The 19,844-nt window shown below is 38.6% G+C and overlaps 1 protein-coding gene across 25 annotated transcripts in view; it reads left to right on the forward strand.

Annotated features, from left to right (window-relative positions):
• The window catches only part of ncam1a (neural cell adhesion molecule 1a), a 251,220-nt gene that overhangs the window by 208,949 nt on the left and 22,427 nt on the right, over positions 1-19,844 (forward strand). For 5 of the 25 annotated variants that reach the window (XM_034889786.1, XM_034889794.1, XM_034889803.1 and 2 more), the window contains 7 exons: positions 551-718; positions 4,729-4,854; positions 7,965-7,979; positions 9,683-9,730; positions 12,623-12,625; positions 17,384-17,529; positions 18,227-18,407. In XM_034889786.1, the coding sequence (XP_034745677.1) occupies positions 551-718; positions 4,729-4,854; positions 7,965-7,979; positions 9,683-9,730; positions 12,623-12,625; positions 17,384-17,529; positions 18,227-18,407 (687 nt within the window). Of the gene's footprint in view, positions 1-550; positions 719-4,728; positions 4,855-5,371; positions 5,375-7,964; positions 7,980-8,164; positions 8,201-8,409; positions 8,413-9,682; positions 9,731-12,622; positions 12,626-17,383; positions 17,530-18,226; positions 18,408-19,844 lie in introns of all 25 variants that reach the window. The other 20 variants (XM_034889800.1, XM_034889802.1, XM_034889808.1 and 17 more) reach the window with 12 other exon arrangements.

Below are 19,844 nucleotides of genomic sequence, written 5' to 3' on the forward strand. Positions count from 1 at the left end.
CAGGCACATCCAACTGATCTTCAGTTATTTGGTGACCAGAGGCTTAGAGGCACCAGAGGCCAGTTGTCGAAGGGGTTGATTTAGAGCAGAACATTATCAGCATGTGTTGCAGTGGCCGGTATCAATCTGAGCCAACCACATCGGCTCCTCTAATGCATTTAAATGGAAGTCTCTGCCTGCCAATGTACATAGACGGTTTGGTAAGGCACACATAAAGTCCTCCAACCCTACATTGTAGAGACAATGAACTCCTTTCACTCTTAAAAAGGCTCAAAGGCTTTATTTCAATTGCTCTTATGCAGCGATCTTATACATATTTGGAGAATTGCCTTTCAATAACTAGCTTATCAAAATGGGTTTAAAACTTTGATTGCCATTTTTTCAACGCCAAGGTGTTTCTCACGAACATTGCAGACAGGGTATCCTGAGAGTTACAAGTGTTTTGTGAATTATTACATTGTATGAAAGTCTTTGCGTTAGTGCTAGTTTATGAAAAGACTTCTGTGCTAGGTTTTTGAAAAGATTTTCTTTCGTCTGCGCTCTGTTGCAGAGGTGCCATCCTCGCCAGACATTCAACAAGTGGAACCATTCTCCAGCACAGCAGTGGTAGCATTTGAGGAGCCCGACTCCATGGGTGGAGTGCCCATTCTTAAGTACAAAGTGGAATGGCGTTTGCCAGGCCAGGATTGGACTGGCAGTGAGCACATTGCTAATGACGGTGAGTCACCCATCTCTCCTGACCAAAGGTTATTGGGTGGCTCATTTGATCCTCCCTTTGGCTGTCTATGCAATCTTAATAGGTGTTAAAAAAAAACATTCAGAGATATCCCATATTGGGCTTCTTTTTTTGATGCACATATTCACAAATACCTGCTGAGATTTCAGCTCAGTGTGACTCATTGTTGAATTGGTCTTTAAGTCCCTGAGTCACCACCACTTACACACATTACCCCTAAAAAATCTAGAATTTTTTTTTATAAAATCCAGCAAAGTAGATTTAAGGGATGTTATTAAATTATCTCTTTCGGGTTAATGGTTTTTTTTGTGGTCTTTTAAAATGTGTCACCTGCATCAACTACACCTTAGTACCCACTTGAGCTATTTTAATCCTTGGCACCCAAATGACTCATCTTGCTTCAAATGTTATTTGGAAGAAGGTTCTCCTCAGCATCCAATGCGTGTTAATAAACATAAAATCCCTAAATCAGTTTAGAAATCCTGTGAAAAATAAAAAAAGTGTTAATTAAAACTTCAGATACTACCTCTTAATCAAAAGACTTTAACGTATGTAAACAATATATTGTAATTGTTAGAGTGCAGGGAGACACTGAGAACTGATTTTTCATGGTGCAGCTTTCACAAATTTATATTAGTTGTATAATGCATCGTCCAACTTCAGGCAAAAAGAAAAAGGGATTAGATGAAACAGTAGCAACATGGCTGCATTATAGCTACACTCTCTGTTTTCATTACCCACAACCCAATGGGAAATGTAGTGTGAAAACCTATATCCCAAATGGAAATACAGTAAAAGAAAACAAATTCAGCTAACCAAAACCATGAGTTAGCTTTTATGAGTACATTTTCACCATCAACTTGGTTATTTACACATTTATTTTAGGGTTTATTTCTTTAGAGCGTAAACATAGGAAACATTTCAGCTAGCAACAACTGTTAATCCAAACATGACATGAGCTGCTGTTACGAGGGGAGGGGTAACACAGTGTAGCCTGCATGACAGTCAGCTCAGACACTGACAGGCTCCCAGATAATATCCACATTTGTGGCTCTTACAAATCTGGATGCTCCTTGTCTTGTCTGCCACATGGGACGCATCAGTCCGTGGCTGACAGTTTCCGCTGTCATCTCAAGGCCCAAGAGCCAATGTCATGCAACTGTATACAGTTCAGAAAAACACATGCACCCACACACCGGCTGCAAATGTTACCAAACGTAGTTCAGTCAACCACATGAGACAGACCGCATCTGATAAATTTGCATTTCAGAAATGCACTGAATGGACCATGTCTCTTTTAATGTTTATAATATACAGTATATTTGTAGCATTATTATTTTAAATCAGGAATACTAAAGGCTAGTTTTTTAAGCTACAACATGCCAGTGAAGACGTCAGTAATTTGTTTCTGATTAAGAATTGTCAAGTTGCTGAAATATGTCAATTAAAAGGATTTTGAGTTTAAAGTGTCTCTAACTATACTACTATTTCAAAATTATGAACCAGGGCTGCCATCACATGTTTGAAAGCAGTACTGCCAGATATATGTACCACACCCACCACCGTGGGACCATGTAGATATATCTACATCTGCAGTGTGCACATACACAAAGCTTCAACTCAAATTTAAACTACACCTGCTGTGCTCTATACTGTATCCTGTAAACCTGTCTATTAATTCATATCATATGTGTTAAATGCATATCATATATGGTCTGAAGTCTACATGTTATGATAGAAGTAGACTAAAAACCCCAATATTTGCTAAACCACAATGGCAACATTTTTGTTATTGTCATCAAGTCCCATTAAAAATACCCAAACCTACAATGTGTTAGTCCATCTCAGCACTCAGCCCCAAGCCCTTTCATACTTACTGAAAGTGGCAAGATATGCGTTACCTTAGGCTTCCTTTTGTGTTAGCATTTTAAACTCTGTTGGATTTCTGAGGACTATGATTAACTGCTCCTCAGATCACTGCAGGGTAAGTCCAGACAGCTAGCTGGACTATCTGTCCAGTCTGAGTTTACTGTCACACGAGTAAAACAACCTTTAAACATACACATGTTCCACAAAACTAGTTCCTTCCCGAGATTCTTTTGCAGAGGCGCCATGGCTTTGCAGTGGGCCTAGAACCGCCCATGACGATGTGTGATTGGTTCAAAGAAATACCAATAAATGAGAAAATGTTTTTCACTCATCCCTGAATAATGTGTGGAAGGTCAGCCAATGTGAGGATACAAATGTATAGTTTCATGGATTTAGTGGAAAATTATTTCCTAAAAAAAGCTACACACTGTGGTGGGTTAAATAAATGTTTCATTCATTGGGAGTTATTTTAGACAGCAGAAAGGTGTGCAAGGGATTTACTGAAATGAATTTACAGTGACCCTGGTCATAGTAATGAGCCAATACATCACAGTGCAGGTTATTGATAGTCAAATTAATAGTTTAATAGTTTTTGGACGAGTTAAATGATACAGGGAGGGGAAAAAATCAATCTTGGTCTAGACTTTTGTCTGTCACAGACAACTGTTTTGGTCCAAATTATTAAAATTGGTCCATTTAACTCATTTTGTTTGGTTAGGGACAACACATTTAATAGACGGATAGCTCAAAATCTCAAATAGGCCAGGGTGCAGTTGGGGTTTATTGTTACATTAATTGTGAAACAAGTTCCACATTATGGCTGTAACCTTGGTCCATAATCATTCAGGCTATATTTTTCCTTAATAGCTCAAAGATTAATTTCTCTATGATAATGCTGCAGGAGGAATGCATTGTATTAACACAATGATGAACACACACCAAAACCGAATCAAAGTCAAATGTGTAGCTATTGTTATGATATGTGGTGATAACCTTTTAAGAGAAGCCAAGGAAACCAGCATGTGGTAATAATTGGTAAATCACTCCGCAAATCTCATCTAAACCTGAATGGTTTCTGCCATTACACTGATGCCGGTGGAGCTAAAAGCCCAGTCAAGAATGAATTTGTCCTTGTACTTTTTAACTGTATTCATGTTATCCCCAACAAAGTCAAAGGGTATGCACAGTTAAAAACAAGTTTCCCGGTACAATGAAATGCTTCCTTTTCCTTCCATTCTCTATGCAGTTTATGAGGAAACACAAGATATAAAGAAATATATCCAAGAGCGTCTGCTGCGGAGGGCACAGAGTTGATAAATATTCTACTTGTGCATGTTTATTCTCAAAATCCTTCACATTGAGATATTAATGGGAAGCACATTAAGAATTTTCTCTGCTGTTTTGCACCGAGGCCATGAAATTAATATTATTTGTGTTCCACAGTGAGATATCAGTCAACTTTTGTTTTCATGTTATCATTGGAATAACAAAACAACAACACAAATGCACACTGAGCCAAAAAAGCAAAAACCATAACAATTTCACAATTGTTTTTTATACTTGGATTCACCATTAGCTTTTACAAAATTGTTCCTAGTCTGCCTGGTGTTTAGGGTAATTATAGAAAATAAAAATGGAGAGCAATTTCATAACTCACAGGATCAATGGAAAAGAAAATATACAAGGGTTCAAGGACATTGAAGCTCTCAGGAGGGTTAAGTTTTAAACGCCTTCATTATATTTCTTGAATAAATTGAATAAATCATTAAAACAAGGCAAAGTGTTTTGGCATTTTGTTTGCATTTGAACTGTATCTTCTAGCCTATTGGCCAGTAGTCAAATGAGTCACCTGTTTTTGTGTGGACAGGTAGTCACATGACTGACCATATTCAGCAGTAGATCAATCAGCAATAGTCAAATAATATAAAGACAAAAAAAGCAAGAGACGGTCTACACACCCGAGCAGCACTCCAGGCAGACTGCACGGTGACTGGAACAGAAAATGGGTTTTTGCATCTTACACACATTAGGATATAAAGAATATATATTGCTGCCCACATTCGTTGTTTTATTTTTGGTTCCCTGTATATCTGCATAGAATAACGGCATATCACCTCTAACAGAAATGACCACGATCACCATCGTTGGCCTGAAGCCAGAGACCACCTACGAGGTTAAGATGTCCGCCATCAACGGCAAGGGTGAAGGCGAGAGCAGCCCGGCCAGAACCTTCAAGACCGAGCCAGTCCGTAAGTACTGCCCTGGCTGCTTGTGTCCCTGCTTTCAGTAAGCACTCCTCTGACCCCCCCCCCCATGCTTTGACCCTAAACCGCCTGCTGATGTCTAGCTGAGCCCAGACGCTCTCACCCCTACTGTGCTCTATTCTCACGCCAAGAGCCCCAAAGCAGTCCTTTATTCCAGCCAGGCCAGAAGGAGCGATCACTCACAATGCCACTGCCACTTCATAATCCAACTTGGTTGATAGTGGCAAATATGCAAAGTATACTGTGTATCCTTTATCTTTGAACAGTGTTGTGTACCTTTTCCCCTTTCAATGTTTGCAGTGTACAAGGCAAACCGTGCCTCATTCAATTTCCCAGAGCTCTTCCTTTTTAAATGCAGTTGATTTAGTTAAAGCTTTCTGGAAAGTACTTGGCCATGTCTAGGGCTGATTTATACCTCAGTGGAAGGAAGTGTCAACTGTGTATTTATAGTTCAGTGACAGTATGCATTGTTATTATAGAAGCCAGAGGTCAAGCCCTGCAGAAGGTTGTTAATATTTTGTGAAGGAAACGTTGGAGGTGGAGGGAATTTTTTATCCCACTGTGTTTGGAAGAATGGAAAACACTTCGCCAAGGGAGATACAAGGAGAATACCTATGAATGTCAGGCAGATGAGGAAAAATTGACGTCACCCTCCGTGTTCTCACCATTTAAGTGCTTCTTGTTGAATAATCTGGCGTCAAATCACAGCTGTGTTAGACATATGGCATCATCTGCAAGCTTACAGCATAAAGCAGGTGCGCAACACCTGTCATCACAATCAGAATGTGTCTGCTTGACATAAATGTGTACCTTTTGTGTTTATTTATCTGTAACAACATGTCAGATAATGCTTTCTTACTGAAGAATAAATTAGATCCAATAGCTGCTCTTATACTAAGCGGAGAGTGTCTCTCCTCTACAGAAGAGAACAGTCATCTCTAAGATGTGATTTACATTAACCAGTAAGTGTTTAATATAATGCAAAATAATTGCAACATGTCATTGTAACATAGGAAAAGAGTCTCACTTCCTGAGAGCAAAGTGTGATGATGGAAGCTCAAGTAGTTCTTGTTATGTAATATGTTTGATTGCAGAAATATGGTATTAGTTATTGAACAGCTGTGAGCAATAACTCTTTATGGTAAGGCAGACACGCTAATTCAATCCATCATGGACTGAAATAAGTCATCAAGAAGGCAGAATGACAAATATTTGAACAGTCTTCACAATATGACAATGTACTGAAGAGCAATAGGGCCACTTTATTATTTTTTTTAATTGATTGAGTTCTGAGGTTATTCATCTTCCGTAGAATTTACCGTATCAAATGATGAGGCTAGAAACAAGAAAGATTACACTCAACAAAGTAATTTCTGAGACCTGGGACATGGCAACATTGAACAAAGTCAGGAATGATCAGCTGTCAGACGGTCAGAAATGTTGTAATCAAGCCAACAGTTTAGGCAGATTATCCAAACCACATTATGCATCCATTCATCTTTGTCCGTTAATCCGGTTTCGGGTTGCGGGGGGAGCAGCTCCTGCAGTGGACCCCAAACTTCCCTTTCCCAAACCACATTAACAAGCTCGGAATGGGGGATCCCGACGTGTTCCCAGGCCAGGTTGAGATATAATCTCTCCACCTAGTCCTTGGTCTTCCCCAAAGCCTCCTCCCAGCTGGACGTGCCTGGAACACCTCTCTAGGGAGGCACCGAAGAGGCATCCTTACCAGATGCCCAGACCACCTCACGCTTCTCACCCTATCTCTAAAGGAGACCATAGGTGAGGGTAGGAACAAAAATTGACCGGTATATTGAGAGCTTTGGCTTCTAGCTCAGCTCTCTTTTTGTCATGAAGGTGCAGTAAAGTGAGTGTAATACCTCCCCCGCTGCGCCAATTCTCCAATCAATCACCCCTCATTCGTGAATACAACCCCAAGATACGTAGACCACCAGCTTCACTTTAACCATGGCACTGCCCAGGTGGCCAATTCTTCAGCTTAGTCTGATAGCTTTTGTGAAATGACAAGTGTTTATGTTGAACACTGTCATCCTAAACGTCCAGGATGTTGGGTTATAATCCCTCATTGTGGAACTCTCTCCCATCTCTACTACGGTAAGCACAGTGGGTCAAAACTGAACCAGAAAGTTGAAAGTCTCTAAACTATATGATGGATGTTTGCAATGGAGAGCCTTGGTAATAAGTTTTCTGATTGTCTGATACACCTGACTGTCTTTCTTGCCCTATCAGACTGTGTTCCCAAGTTTTTCACTTGGTAAAAAGCAATTATTACTGATAACGTGATGGCTTAAACAACTAAAAAAGACCCAAATCCTAATAAACCAGACTTATCCTATACTGCGGAGCTTGTTTACCCTGGCTACAATTAGAAGGCAACAGACCTATTCCTCAGTCAGCATCTCAAATCAGGGTCATGAATACATTGTTGTTGTAGTTTGTACCAACCTCTCGTCACGCTTCCATCTGTGCTTCACCTCACTGCTTCTGTAGAAAAAGCCATCCTCAGCATCCTCAGATCCCTTAAGAGAGAGGCTTTTGTCCTTCTTCCACATGTTTCAGCAGAAACAGTGTCTGGTGGATTTATTAAGATTACACACATCTATCTATAACTTATTTTAATAACTGTACAAACTGGAGGTTGAGCCCAAAGTTAAATGAATTTATCATTTAGAAAAATGAAAGGAAAACGGAAATCAGAAAATGGAGGAATCAGTGTGCCTGTTGTCATTTAATGTGTTATAATACATCTGAGTAACAATGATATTTACATCCAAAAACCCAATGTTCTTATACAAATAAAAAAAAACACTGGACGTCACAACCAACATCACATCTGAGCATAAATCCATTAGAAAAAGAACATTCTAATTTGTAGGGGATATACAGCACCAGCATAATCAAAGTCTGAGCCCAAAAAGACCCAGTAGCAGTGTGCCGGTGGGATAATGATGTGGCAGGAAAGGGCTGCCCTCTTTCATTGTTCACATATCTCATTTCATTGTGTTTCTTCTTTTTGTTGTATTTCATTCTCATCATGGTTTCCCATCTGTTCTGTATTCTACTGGACTTCTCAGAGTATTCTTTCACAAGTAAGTTTCATTTCTCTCTGTCTTCTTTACTTTCCCTTTGTATATCTCCACTGCATCCATTTGCTTCAATTCATCTGATTAAAGAATGAAAGGTTTCACATAGATCCTCACCCAAAACCCCCTAAAATATTGAATCACCTTTTCCCCACGGACTCATTGCATTACCTGTTGTATTCATTTTCCAGATGACAGTCCATTCCGTTACTCTAATGCGGTTTCAGGTTTGTTGAGCCATGTGATAGATTGATATGACAGTCTTAAAGTCCAGCTTATAGCTAGTGAGTTATCTGTACCCTCGTCCTTAGTGCTACCTTTGCTTCTTTAGTATTGCTTGCCCATAGCAGTTTTTTTTTTTTGGTGTCTCTGTAGTACAAAGTATATTGTGTACTGCAGCAGTTCTGCTAATGGGTGTTATATCAGCTCTTTAAAGAAGGTAAACTGTCTTCAGAGACCACAAAGAGGAACACGGTTGCATTATGTGGTAATTAATGAAGAATTAGAATACTTACAGGTAACGTTCAAAGCAGGGCAGCCTTGCATATAAATGGCCCTGTGTGTACCCATAATGTTTAAATATTCAGAACTTCAATTCCCAGAAATCTTCTTCCCATATGTGCTCATGGTGCGCTTTTATTTTCTCACTGTAATTTGGCAATTCGACTTGAGAACATTTGAATCTCGATGGTGACAAGAATGCATATTAAGAAGGAGTGTAACTAGCTTCCTAGTTTCTGTTCAGACGCAGGTGGTGAAAAGCTGCAGCTTTCCGAAGATAGAGCGTTTCCACACTGCTGCATCTTTTTTGTTGTTGTACAGCATTCAGTTTTGGACCAATGAGATTTTTTAAATTAAACATTAGGCTACCTTTGTTCTTATCTCAGTCTCTGGAGAATAATAGTGTGTGTGGTGTTACAGAAGACTGTAGTCTCGAGAAGAAATCTGACAACTTAAAGTAATTGTAAGTTTAGGCTGTTTATAAGGACATGGGTACCAAAGTCTATATCCACAATGTTTTATTTCCAGGATTGCTCCGGTGTTACCGGAAATTCCACCAGATGTCGGTCTTTTCCGCCGGATGCCCATTACCTTCCGCTTTCTTTGTGTTGGAATTTTAAACTCCCGTAGATTTCTCGAGGACTATGGTTACCTGGTCCTCAGATCTCTGCAGGGTAAATCCAGACAGCTAGCTAGACAATCTGTCCAATCTGAGTTTTCTCTCCCACGATTAAAACAACGTACACATGTTCCACAAAAACTAGTTCCTTCCCGATTCTCTTTTGCAGAGGCGCCATGGCTTCGTAGTGTGCGGTCAGTTTTATTGTACATTAATTTAAATAACAGTGATTATGGCAGTTATGTTGATGAGTAACCACCTGAGCCCCGCTGAGCTGCGAATTGATCGCACTGCGTCCTCCACTCCTCTAGTCCAGTTTGAATGTTGTTTCTATGTCCAGGATCACATGGACATTACAATTACACAGGATGTAATGAAAAAAAACAATGTGTATGTGTTGTCACGTCACAGTGGTTAGCACATCGGATGTGCAGAGTGGACACTTTTTTTTTTTCCACAGGAATGTTCCAGAAGAATTTCTTATTACCAAGACAGTATACAAACAAAAGTGAGCCCCACACTGACTTGCTGAGTTGCTCTTGTTGAGGAGAACTCCAGCTCTGCTCACCATGTTTTCACCATCTTTCAGTTTCAGCAGAGATACCAACCACTATTGCTGCCACCACTATGGCCCTTAGTGAGTATGCCAGTCGCGCAGTGTGCAGTGTGTTTCTCTCCACCTCTGTCTCTCTTACCTGCTTGACCTCTCAGTTAGTGTAGATGTTCATTTATTTCTCGTGTGTGGCTCATAGGAGAGCTCATACTCTGCAACCTCTGTAGAGTATAGCCACAGCAAAATGCGTTTGGCAACGTATTAGCTTTGCTAACACTAGACTATGATTTTACTAACATTTGTTAAAGACATGAAGGTGACCCTTCTAACAGCCTGACTATGGTGTTGCGTATGACATAATTAACACAATGTGTTTGTTTGTGTAAATCACAGTTATGTACATACTTCAAACTCCTCTGATTGTGGTGCACTGATTTTAGAGTAGGTTATACCAAGTCTGCTGTGACCTGTTCATTTGTCAAAGTGAAAGACCCTGGTAGATCAGTGGCAGTGGTGGAAGAAGTACTATGATCTTTTACTTAACTAGATATTACAGTGCCGAAATACTTTTACAAGTAAAAATCCTGCAGGTTACTGACAAAAAAGTACAAAGTAGACTTAAAGTACCAAAAGTGTATGTACTCAGTGTGCTGATTGGCCCATTTCAGAAAAATATACAGGATATGATATTACTGGATTGTAATTAGGGGTGCATTAACGTCACTTTAGTATTGCAGCTGGTAAAGATGGGGCTTATATTTTTACAGGTAAGTTGTGAACTTCACCGAGTGATCAATAAAGTTGTATTTTAACCGTTTAATAATACATCATAATGTATTTATTGATTATAATTTGTTTTAACAAATAAATGTAGCGGAGGGCCAAAAGGGGCAATGTTTTCCCTCTGAGATTTAGTGGAGTAAATGTAAGAAAAGTACCTCAAAATTATACCTAAGTACATTTTTTAGATCAATTAATTTAGTAACAGTCCACCACTGAGCAGTGGCTACTATGCTGACATCATACAACATGGCCATGGCACACAACATTTTGCCAATGGTAAGTGATAGAACACCTTATGGGGTGTTGGACATGTACTGGAACTTCCATTTTTAAGTACCATTGAAAGAAGAGAAACATGATTCTTTTCATGGGTTAACCTGATTCATGTAGTACTGTCAGGATATAGTGACAGAAAAGAAGTATTTTTTAGGAAAGTTACCAACCATGGCTTTCATTGCAACATCAAACTGGTAAATCCAAGTCAAGTCTAACATTTAACACATCTTTTAATGGAAATAATGTTGACCTCACAAAACATAGCTATAGCACCACATCAAAATGTATTTACTATGCAAATTATACTACTAAGTAGTAACACTTACAGTCACCATCTTGGATTGTGAGATGACAGAAGTGCTTATAGTGAGAAACACACTGGGCTTTGCCTGTTTAGAAATCCTGCACAGCCATTGAGATAACTATGGGTGACTGACTCTGCTTTGAAAGCCCCTGCTGATATTTTATCATTATTTTGTGCAAAGAGCCACTATAATTATAGGTGAAGCACCTTCAATCAGCTAACCCATCTGACTACTGACTGCTTTAATTCCTTAAGCAACATTTGAGGTAACAGCGTGTAAACTAACCTGACTTGTGTGTTTGGTACTACTGGGTGATGTGTATGTCTGTTGTCTGCTGCTCTTTTTTTAAATGAGATCCTGATATATTGTATGCAAATTGTATGTCCTTGTAGTGTTCCCTAACTAAATCTCTCCCTTTCAACTCACCTTTAATATCACGTGGCTTTACATTAGATTCACCTAGGATGGAACTGTTTTATTGCAAGTGCGTTAGTCAGAACAAATGTCACCAATGCTTTTAGACCGTCATCTGATAACAGACCTTGATTCTCCTGATGTTCCATGTGTTCATACTGTTGTCTGCTGCGTTGTGTATCATATTTAGTTGGCATGGTTTATATTCTCAAAGCTGCAGCGTTTCCTCTGTTCTTCTTTTGACTCAGATTTATTGTTTGTCCCATGCAGGGAAGCCAAAGAAACTGCTGTTATTTATTTATTTATTTTCATATCTTCAATTTGTCTTTAATGGCAATCATGGTGTAATCAGATTAGGATTAATGTGTCTGTGTAAAATTTTGGGATAAAAGAAGATTTGTCAGAGGAAACAATGTTTATTATCCGGATGCATGAGGCAGTTCCTGAAGTCTAGTTTTGGTTGTATTTAAAATGTATATCTTAAAGCTATAGTGCGTAGTTTCTGTTGCCCCCCTGAGGATGTCGAAGCAAGGACAACAACACTCTCAGCACGTCCACATGCAGTTGTTAGTAGCCAAAGACCACACAAAGGGTTAAAAAAACATGATGGACTCTTCAGAAGAGGTAATTATCTTCATTTGAGTTTCTTTGTGGGAAAGTCTTAGGACGCCACAATCTTTTGAGCATAGCTATACTGAGAAACAAAGACTGAGTAGGGTGGAGCTGATAGTCTTAATTAGCTTTGTAGCAACTCATTTGGCAATGGCAACGGACATTCAATAATATCAAAAAGGTTCGCGCTAAAGCTTAAAAATCTGTTTGTATATATTCATTTAGTGGTGTTTTAAATGTTTCCAAAAACCAAAACCAAAAGTCTGAAACTGCTTCATACATTCAGCAACAAGTTTCTTTTTTTAATATGTATTTTTTTTAAATGAATGGATTTATGTATTTCTCTTGGTTGTTTATGTTTCCTTTGTTGCATTTTGTCTTTAACACTTTTGTTCATTTGTTTATTGTGTTGACATGTTTTCATAATTTCACACATGTTTTGTATGTTTTCCATATGACCCGCGCCTCTCCCCCACCCTCCTTCTTCTATATTTTCCCCATCAACCAATCATGTGCGTGCACATCATGTGACTTTGTCATGTGGCTCTTGCATGGTGCTGATGATGTCGTCTTCGGTGGCCAACAGAAGGTAATTTGTTTTTGTTTAGTTTGGGATAATCCAAGAGACATTTCTTAAATTAGAGTCAAAGACAAAACATTAAAACACTCTCACTTTAATTTGGCCATTTTTCATCCGTCTTTAGGCCATTCTGTTTAACATGGTAAACATTTAGTAGGCTAAAAATGCACTCCAACTGTATTTCATCATCTCATTCATGTTAAGACTTTCTCTTCTTTCTAGCCAACTATGATTTTTTTTCCCATTGTCCATTGCATGACAATTACATTATGCAAGACTATTGTCCACTTAGTGCATTGGTAAAAAGTGATTCTATAAAAGCAGTTTAAACTAATAATTTAAGAAATACACACCAGGGGCACATTCTGTTTTCTGTAGTTAACCGCTAGCTGGATGCAACTGTGTTCTGCTTGCATATACATCTGCATTTACATGCAGATTTGTTAGAAACCCAGATACAGATTGCATGTTGACACCAGGTGGAAGTGGGGTCTTTGATTTGACTTCTCCAGAGTGAGCTGAGTTACATCTGAAGCTATTTGTTACATATTTCCTTCAACTCTCACGCAAAGTGAACTACATCATGAACAAGACAGTCCCACCTGTGTCATTTTGTCATATGGTTGCTCATTTAAGAGGGATGGAATGCTAAACTTCTTTTAATGGAAAGAAATGTGAAAGACATGTAGCTCGAAATGCAAATAAAAGTAGTTTATAATAAATATAAATTTAGTAGTAAAATTATTGTAATAAATCACATACTTTGAAACACAGTTGGGTAGGAAGTATTCAGATCCTTTGCTTAAGTAAAATTACTAAAACCACACTGTGAAATACTCTGTTATAAGTAAAAGTCCTGCTTTGAAGATGTTACTTAGGCGAAAGTAGATAAGTATCATCAGGACAATGTACTTAATGGTCTCATGGCATGAAAATGGCACTTAATGAATATTAGTATACATTCCCCTAGCCTGCCTATGGTCCCTCAGTAGCTAGAAATGGCGATAGGTGGGAGCCGAGCCCTGGGAATCTTGCTCTGCCTTTAAGAAGCTCAGATGGGCCAATCTGGAATCTTCCCTATATGTTGTCGTAAGGGGAAAGGATTCCTCCCCTTTCTCTGCTTTGACCATGGCAAGTTGGTCAAGGCCACACCCTCCACCTTGCCCCAGTTCTTTACTCCTCGATAGCATTTAAAGCTACAGAAATAGCAATGGCAAAGAGACTTCAGATATAGCATTAGGGGACTACTAAGTCCGCTAAAAAATCATCCAAAAAGCACCACAAAACACAGGCCCTTTATGGTACTCAATTGCAGAAAAACCCTCAAATTGTAGAGACTGGAAACAATCAAAACAATTCTGTCAATCAATAATCGGCTCACCATTTTAGCTGGATTTGTAGGCCATTATATGGGTAGTTTAATGTATAACAAAATATAAATATAAATATAATATAGTTACATTCCACCACTGGAAACACACCAAAATACCTGTTCAGAGGTAGGTGTAGTAAATTGCAGTTATGCAACAGATCTAATTGTAACTGGGCTCACATTTCATTCCATCTGTCTTTTTAAATCTCACTTTGCACTTGTTCTCTCACTTTGGTTACTTAGTCAATACAATTAAGATTCCACATGTCTCAATCATTTTATATATTCCCATTTTTTAAAAGTCACGGTTATTGGTGAATACTTTAAGCAAGATTATGAATTAAGAACTGGATTAGCTGGAAGAAAATGAACAAGATAGTGTAGCACCATATTAGCAGGGATTAGTGAAGGTACAACAGCGCAAGTAGATCCATTTTAACCCAAACACATTTAAAATGTTTGATTAGCTGATGTGCCTTTCCTCGTCTTTCATCTTTATGCAAGCCTTGATTAGAAATTAAATTAGAAATGTGGTTTTGACAGCTCTAAATTTTTTATTTTAGCATTAAATTGTTGCACAATATACTTCCAGGTAGCATAAGAAATCAACAATCTGGCAGCTTTTGTTTTATACAAAATTACCTTTTTTTAATTTCCCACTGCAGTTTGGATTGTATTTAAACATCACAATTGCACCCTCACAAAGTGCTACTGACTGCAATCTGCATCACACGCGCTGTTAAGCCTCATACTCATCTCCAAAGCTAACTTTTCTTTTTTCCCCCAATTTTCTACAGTAGCACACAGTTTTTCACTTAATGGACTCACAGCATCTCATTGCATTACTGCAGCATGCACGATTATTCCATGTTCCTTGTTGCATCCTTCTTTGTCTTGTTCTGCTCTTTCCTAAAGGAAAAAGTCTTTAGGACTTCTTGGTTCTTGCATTTCTACATATACATGAAGAACTGGAGAAAAAAAAAACATAAAACATTGTTTTTAATTTATTAATTGCAACAGTACATATTAAAAGTTTTCAAGGTACTTAAAAATTGGTTTAAAATACAAGTTATAATGTTAAGAATGATGTCAGGTAGGAATTTTAAGATCACAATTCTAAAAATGAAAGACTTCTGAATTACCATTACCTGTGAGAAAAACAGTTGGCACATACTCCAAACGCTTTTGTATGCAGGTTGCTTGTATACAGCAATGAGTATACATCATTATATCTACCATATTTAAAGGCTGGAGCGTGTGATGCATCGCTTTGATAATCGTGATTTGATTTGAGTCTTATTTTCCTCAAACATATCAGATAAAACTATGAACCCACACAACTGACGTCAACCAAACTAAAATGAAGAATGTCACTATCAAAAGCATGTTTTTAATAACTCTCTTTAATCCTATCCACTTTATATCTCACTGTATGCTGGACGATAAGGGAAGATGCTGTATTAGAGTGGGCTACATGTGGAACCACGCTTCCTACATGTGTTTTAGTGCAGGCCATTGGGCAGCGCTGATGTTTCCCCTCCCAATGTGTAACATCACCCAAAATGTCCAGCATGCACTGAGATGCTTCTCATTCTAACCACCTCTTTCTCTGTTTTAGACTAAAAAATGACTCAGATTGATGCTTGTGAATAACAATGCTGAATGTATCAATGTCTATCTGCCGTCGTGTTGCTGCTGCTGTTACTAACTAACTCTGTCTGATTCACTTCCAGCCTCTGTCACGCTCACTCCAGTTTAGTGGAATGCGGTTTTCAAGCACTGTGCTCAAATGATGAAAAAGTGCCTTCATGCATTTTCATTTAATTAACTACAACCACTAACACGGATGTTTGAAACGTTGAATATTGGGTGCCTTGCTGTGTCTATTTGAAATGTATGCCAATGTTATTTTATTCCTTATCTCAGTAACTTCCCAAACAAAGGCACACACACATATATATATATATATATATATATATATATATATTTTTTTTTTCTTTTTTCTTCTTTTTTTTTTTGCAAATATAATGTATAATTCTGAATAATATAAACATTTTTGTTGTTGTTTTGGATTATTGGCACAGGGCAAATGTTGTAACATCATGTAGTAGTCTATTTAATAAGATCCCAAGGCTAACTGTGTGCAATCAGTATGTAAATAATTAATGAGTTAGGGTTGCTAGTCTCCACCCTTACAGCCATTACTGTAGCATGAGTAAAAGCCTCTCCACGTGCACAGCTCAACCTTCCCTCCCACAAGGCTATGTATACATTATTTAAAGTAATAGAGTAATATGTAAAATCAAGGCCCATTCTCCAGTGACCCAGCAGTCATTGTTCAGAAAGACAGAGCACATAGTGAGGAGCATCAAGGAGAACAACAACGCAGCCACTGGCTCTGAGGCATCCACAGTCCTTGTTCCCTTCAAGCTGACGTAAAAAAAAATAATAATAATTTTATCCAAAATCTCTCTGTGATAATACTCCCTCGCCAAAAAGTGACTTTATGATGGTCTCCAAACTAAGTGATGTAATGTTCTTTTAAAAATACTATTAGCGTTTTCTGATCTTAGAGCCCTATAGCATAGGCAGGATAGCATTGTTTGTCAGTGCCTTTCAAAACGGTTACTAATCACTCTATTACAAAAATGATTATTATGTCCTGATCTGCCACAGTTAGTTTGGTATGGGTAGAGTTATGGAAAGATCATGGTCATAGAAATCAATGGTGCGCATTTTGATGTATCTCATTTGAAAGGCTGTATGGAAATAAAAAAAAGTTTGATAAAACTTCTTTAAATTAGCAAATAGTTTTTTAAGGCTTTTTTTGCTATTTATTTGCCCTTAATGATAAAATATCTGATGCGCTAAATGAGATCTGTAAGCGCCTTTACCACATAATTTCTGAAGTAGCGAACATTTAACTCACATCAGCTGTTTGTCATAATTTGTAGAACCACTAAAGGTCCTGGTCAGGGAAATGTAGACATTGATCATTTTTGGGCCTTAGTATTTCCTAGATATATAACTATCATAGATTCTGCTATCAGTCGACATATGATAGCATGGAGCACCGGAGCCAACGATCTGCAGGGATTTGAATTTTAAGATTTTGTTTTCTGTGGTCTCATCCTTGATCCTCAATCAGTCTGTAATTCCTACCTCCTCATCGGCAATGTCCTCGGATTACAATGCTAGTTGTATAATAATCTTAAAACAATATACGTTGAAGTGGCAATTTAAGTTTTATTTGATCTCAAAGACACAAGAACACTTGAACACACAAGGAAGGTTAGAGGCACAATAGGTAACTTTACTTAGTGGCTAAGGATGGTGTTGATGCAACAACCATATTTATGTCAACTAATTATAATTGCTTGTTTTGTCCTGTGTAGGGGAACCCAGTGCCCCCGTACTAGAAGTCAAGGTCCAAGACAGGGGCAATACTCTTAAGGTCAACTGGATCAAACAGGACGACGGCGGTTCCCCCATTAAACACTACCTGGTCAGATACAAGGCTGTGAGTATTCGGAGCAAGGCGGTCATTTGGGACCACTTTGCTGCTTTTTCCCCCATGTCTTGCAATTGTTTATAATAGTTTTTGGAAATAAAATAGAATATAATGCCTTCATTGTCCTAATACACATGTGCAACACCTGTGCAACGAGATTGAAGCTGTTAAAATGTTAACCAAACTAACACGAAGCCGAAATAAATGTGTAGCTGCTGCCAAAAAACAACACATGAACAACAACATGATTTTCTCATGCAGCAGTGGTCATGTCTCCATTGTGTATTGCCTCCATTAAATTTTACAAATTCAGATTTTAGATGTTAGAATCATCCCTTTTCAGAAACCTAACATTCCTTAAAAGCCACTCACAGTTACCTTCCAAATGAATGTTTTTCCCACTTTCATTGGAACTATATGATCATTGTCAAGTTCTATATGAATTAGATTATTTTTCATTTCACATGTCTTGGGTTAAGAAAGGTGCTACGAATTTCTGGTCCCAGAAAAGCTTTCAGTGGAACTCAAAGATGTGCTGTAAACTGTAGTATGTGTATTTATGAAAAAGGAATGCAATGCTTGAATCCTCTGCACATTGACCAATTTGAGAATGGGATGATTCTCAAATTATCTGAAATGACCCTTTCCTCTGTGCCTGTACAAAATGACCACCATCTCACTTGGTTTCCCAGTTTTGAGTTTTGTCCCCTCTACATTCCTTTCTCAGAAGCATGTATCTGACTGGAAACCAGAGATCCGCCTGCCCCATAACAGTGAGTATGTGACGCTGAACGGCCTGGACTGGAATACAGAATATGAAGTTTACGTGGTCGCAGAGAATCAGCAGGGCAAGTCGGAGCCTGCCGTCATCTCCTTCAGGACAGCTACAGACCCAACTACCATCCCAGGTACTATTCCCATCATCCCACCCCAAGCATCCCCACACACCAGCCACAGTGCACCAAGGCTTCCACCGTGACCAGAAAGACTCTATTATTTGGACTCTTACCAGGTCCTTAGTCAAAGCTTGCCGGCTCTAGGGTCTGACATGACTCATCTCCCTCTGCCTGTTGCATTGGAGATGTGCACTGTTTACTTTACTGGCAATATTAGTGCAGTTGGTCTAAATTTGTGGAAATCAGTGGAAATGTATGTGAAATGAGCACTAACTTTGAAATGCATACCATTGTAGTTGTGAATAATCAAAAGAATATATTCCTCCACTTCTAAAGGATTGTATCACAGCAATATGACATTGTTTTCAATTAAGATTAAGTTTAGGTTCAGGGAACTAATTAAAATAAATAAATAAAGATTAATTTTGACCAGAATGAGGCATTAATATGCTGCCATTAGAGTCGTTGATAGAAGTGTAACATGATTATTCTTGTTTCAATGCTATGGAGCATAGAGCAATTTGATATTCTTCAATAGTTAACAATTACAGGGTTTGTAGACTAAATGACAAAGCAATGGAAAAGACTGAACCTTAAATAAGAATTAATTTAATGGGTCAAGAGAGTTTAAGCATGCAATGACTACGAGTTTGCTTTTCAGTAGCTCGTACATTCCTTAAAGACCATGCAAAGAGCAAATGTAAAGAAAGACGCACATAGGCGTGTAGGTCAACAGAAAGACAACAAGGCTATCTGCTGATCTGTTGTCGTCTAGCAGTTAGAGTGCCATGTGTGTATCAAAAGTTGCTGAAAAGTCAAACTTTTCATGACTTGAAGCTGGTGCATCCAAAGTTTATTTTATCTTTCTCTTTCTACTGTAAAGGCCAAACTCCTGCTTATTTCCAGTTATGTCTCTTCCACCTAATCCTTTACTCTTGGAGAAGTACATTTCTGTTTTTTTTTCATGCCCGCAGCCTTATTATCATTTTAAAACATTGTGCTCACTTCACAAAGTTTCCGAGGCAAGGCTGCACAATAACTACAGGATCCATAGGACGAGCAGAAGCATACGCTCGCTGTATTTGTTTTCTCTTCCTTGATGCTCTGCTGCTACAGATAAAACTCAGCATCATGGTACCCTGCTCTGCTTGTCTTCTGTAGCTTCTGTAAGGCAGCTGTTACTGCTCGAGTTCAGTGAGTAATAAAGTGGGGCCGGATATCAGTCAGACCCAGAGCACTTTGTCCAGTTACTTACTTCTCTAACCAGGTGGTCACGGTCAGCCGTTGCTCTGTTGTTGTGTGTACGGTGCACATTTTAACTTGGGCTGCCTCCCCATTGCACTATCCCTGAGCCATAAAGCAAGTTAAACTTATTTCTCATTGAAATATGTGTTCTCTTCTACTGAAAAACAACCCTGTCTGTCAACCCTGCCAGGTTTTCTTTCTTTT

The sequence above is a fragment of the Etheostoma cragini genome, chromosome 13 (genome assembly GCF_013103735.1).
Source record: "Etheostoma cragini isolate CJK2018 chromosome 13, CSU_Ecrag_1.0, whole genome shotgun sequence".
Classification (NCBI taxonomy): Eukaryota; Metazoa; Chordata; class Actinopteri; order Perciformes; family Percidae; genus Etheostoma; species Etheostoma cragini.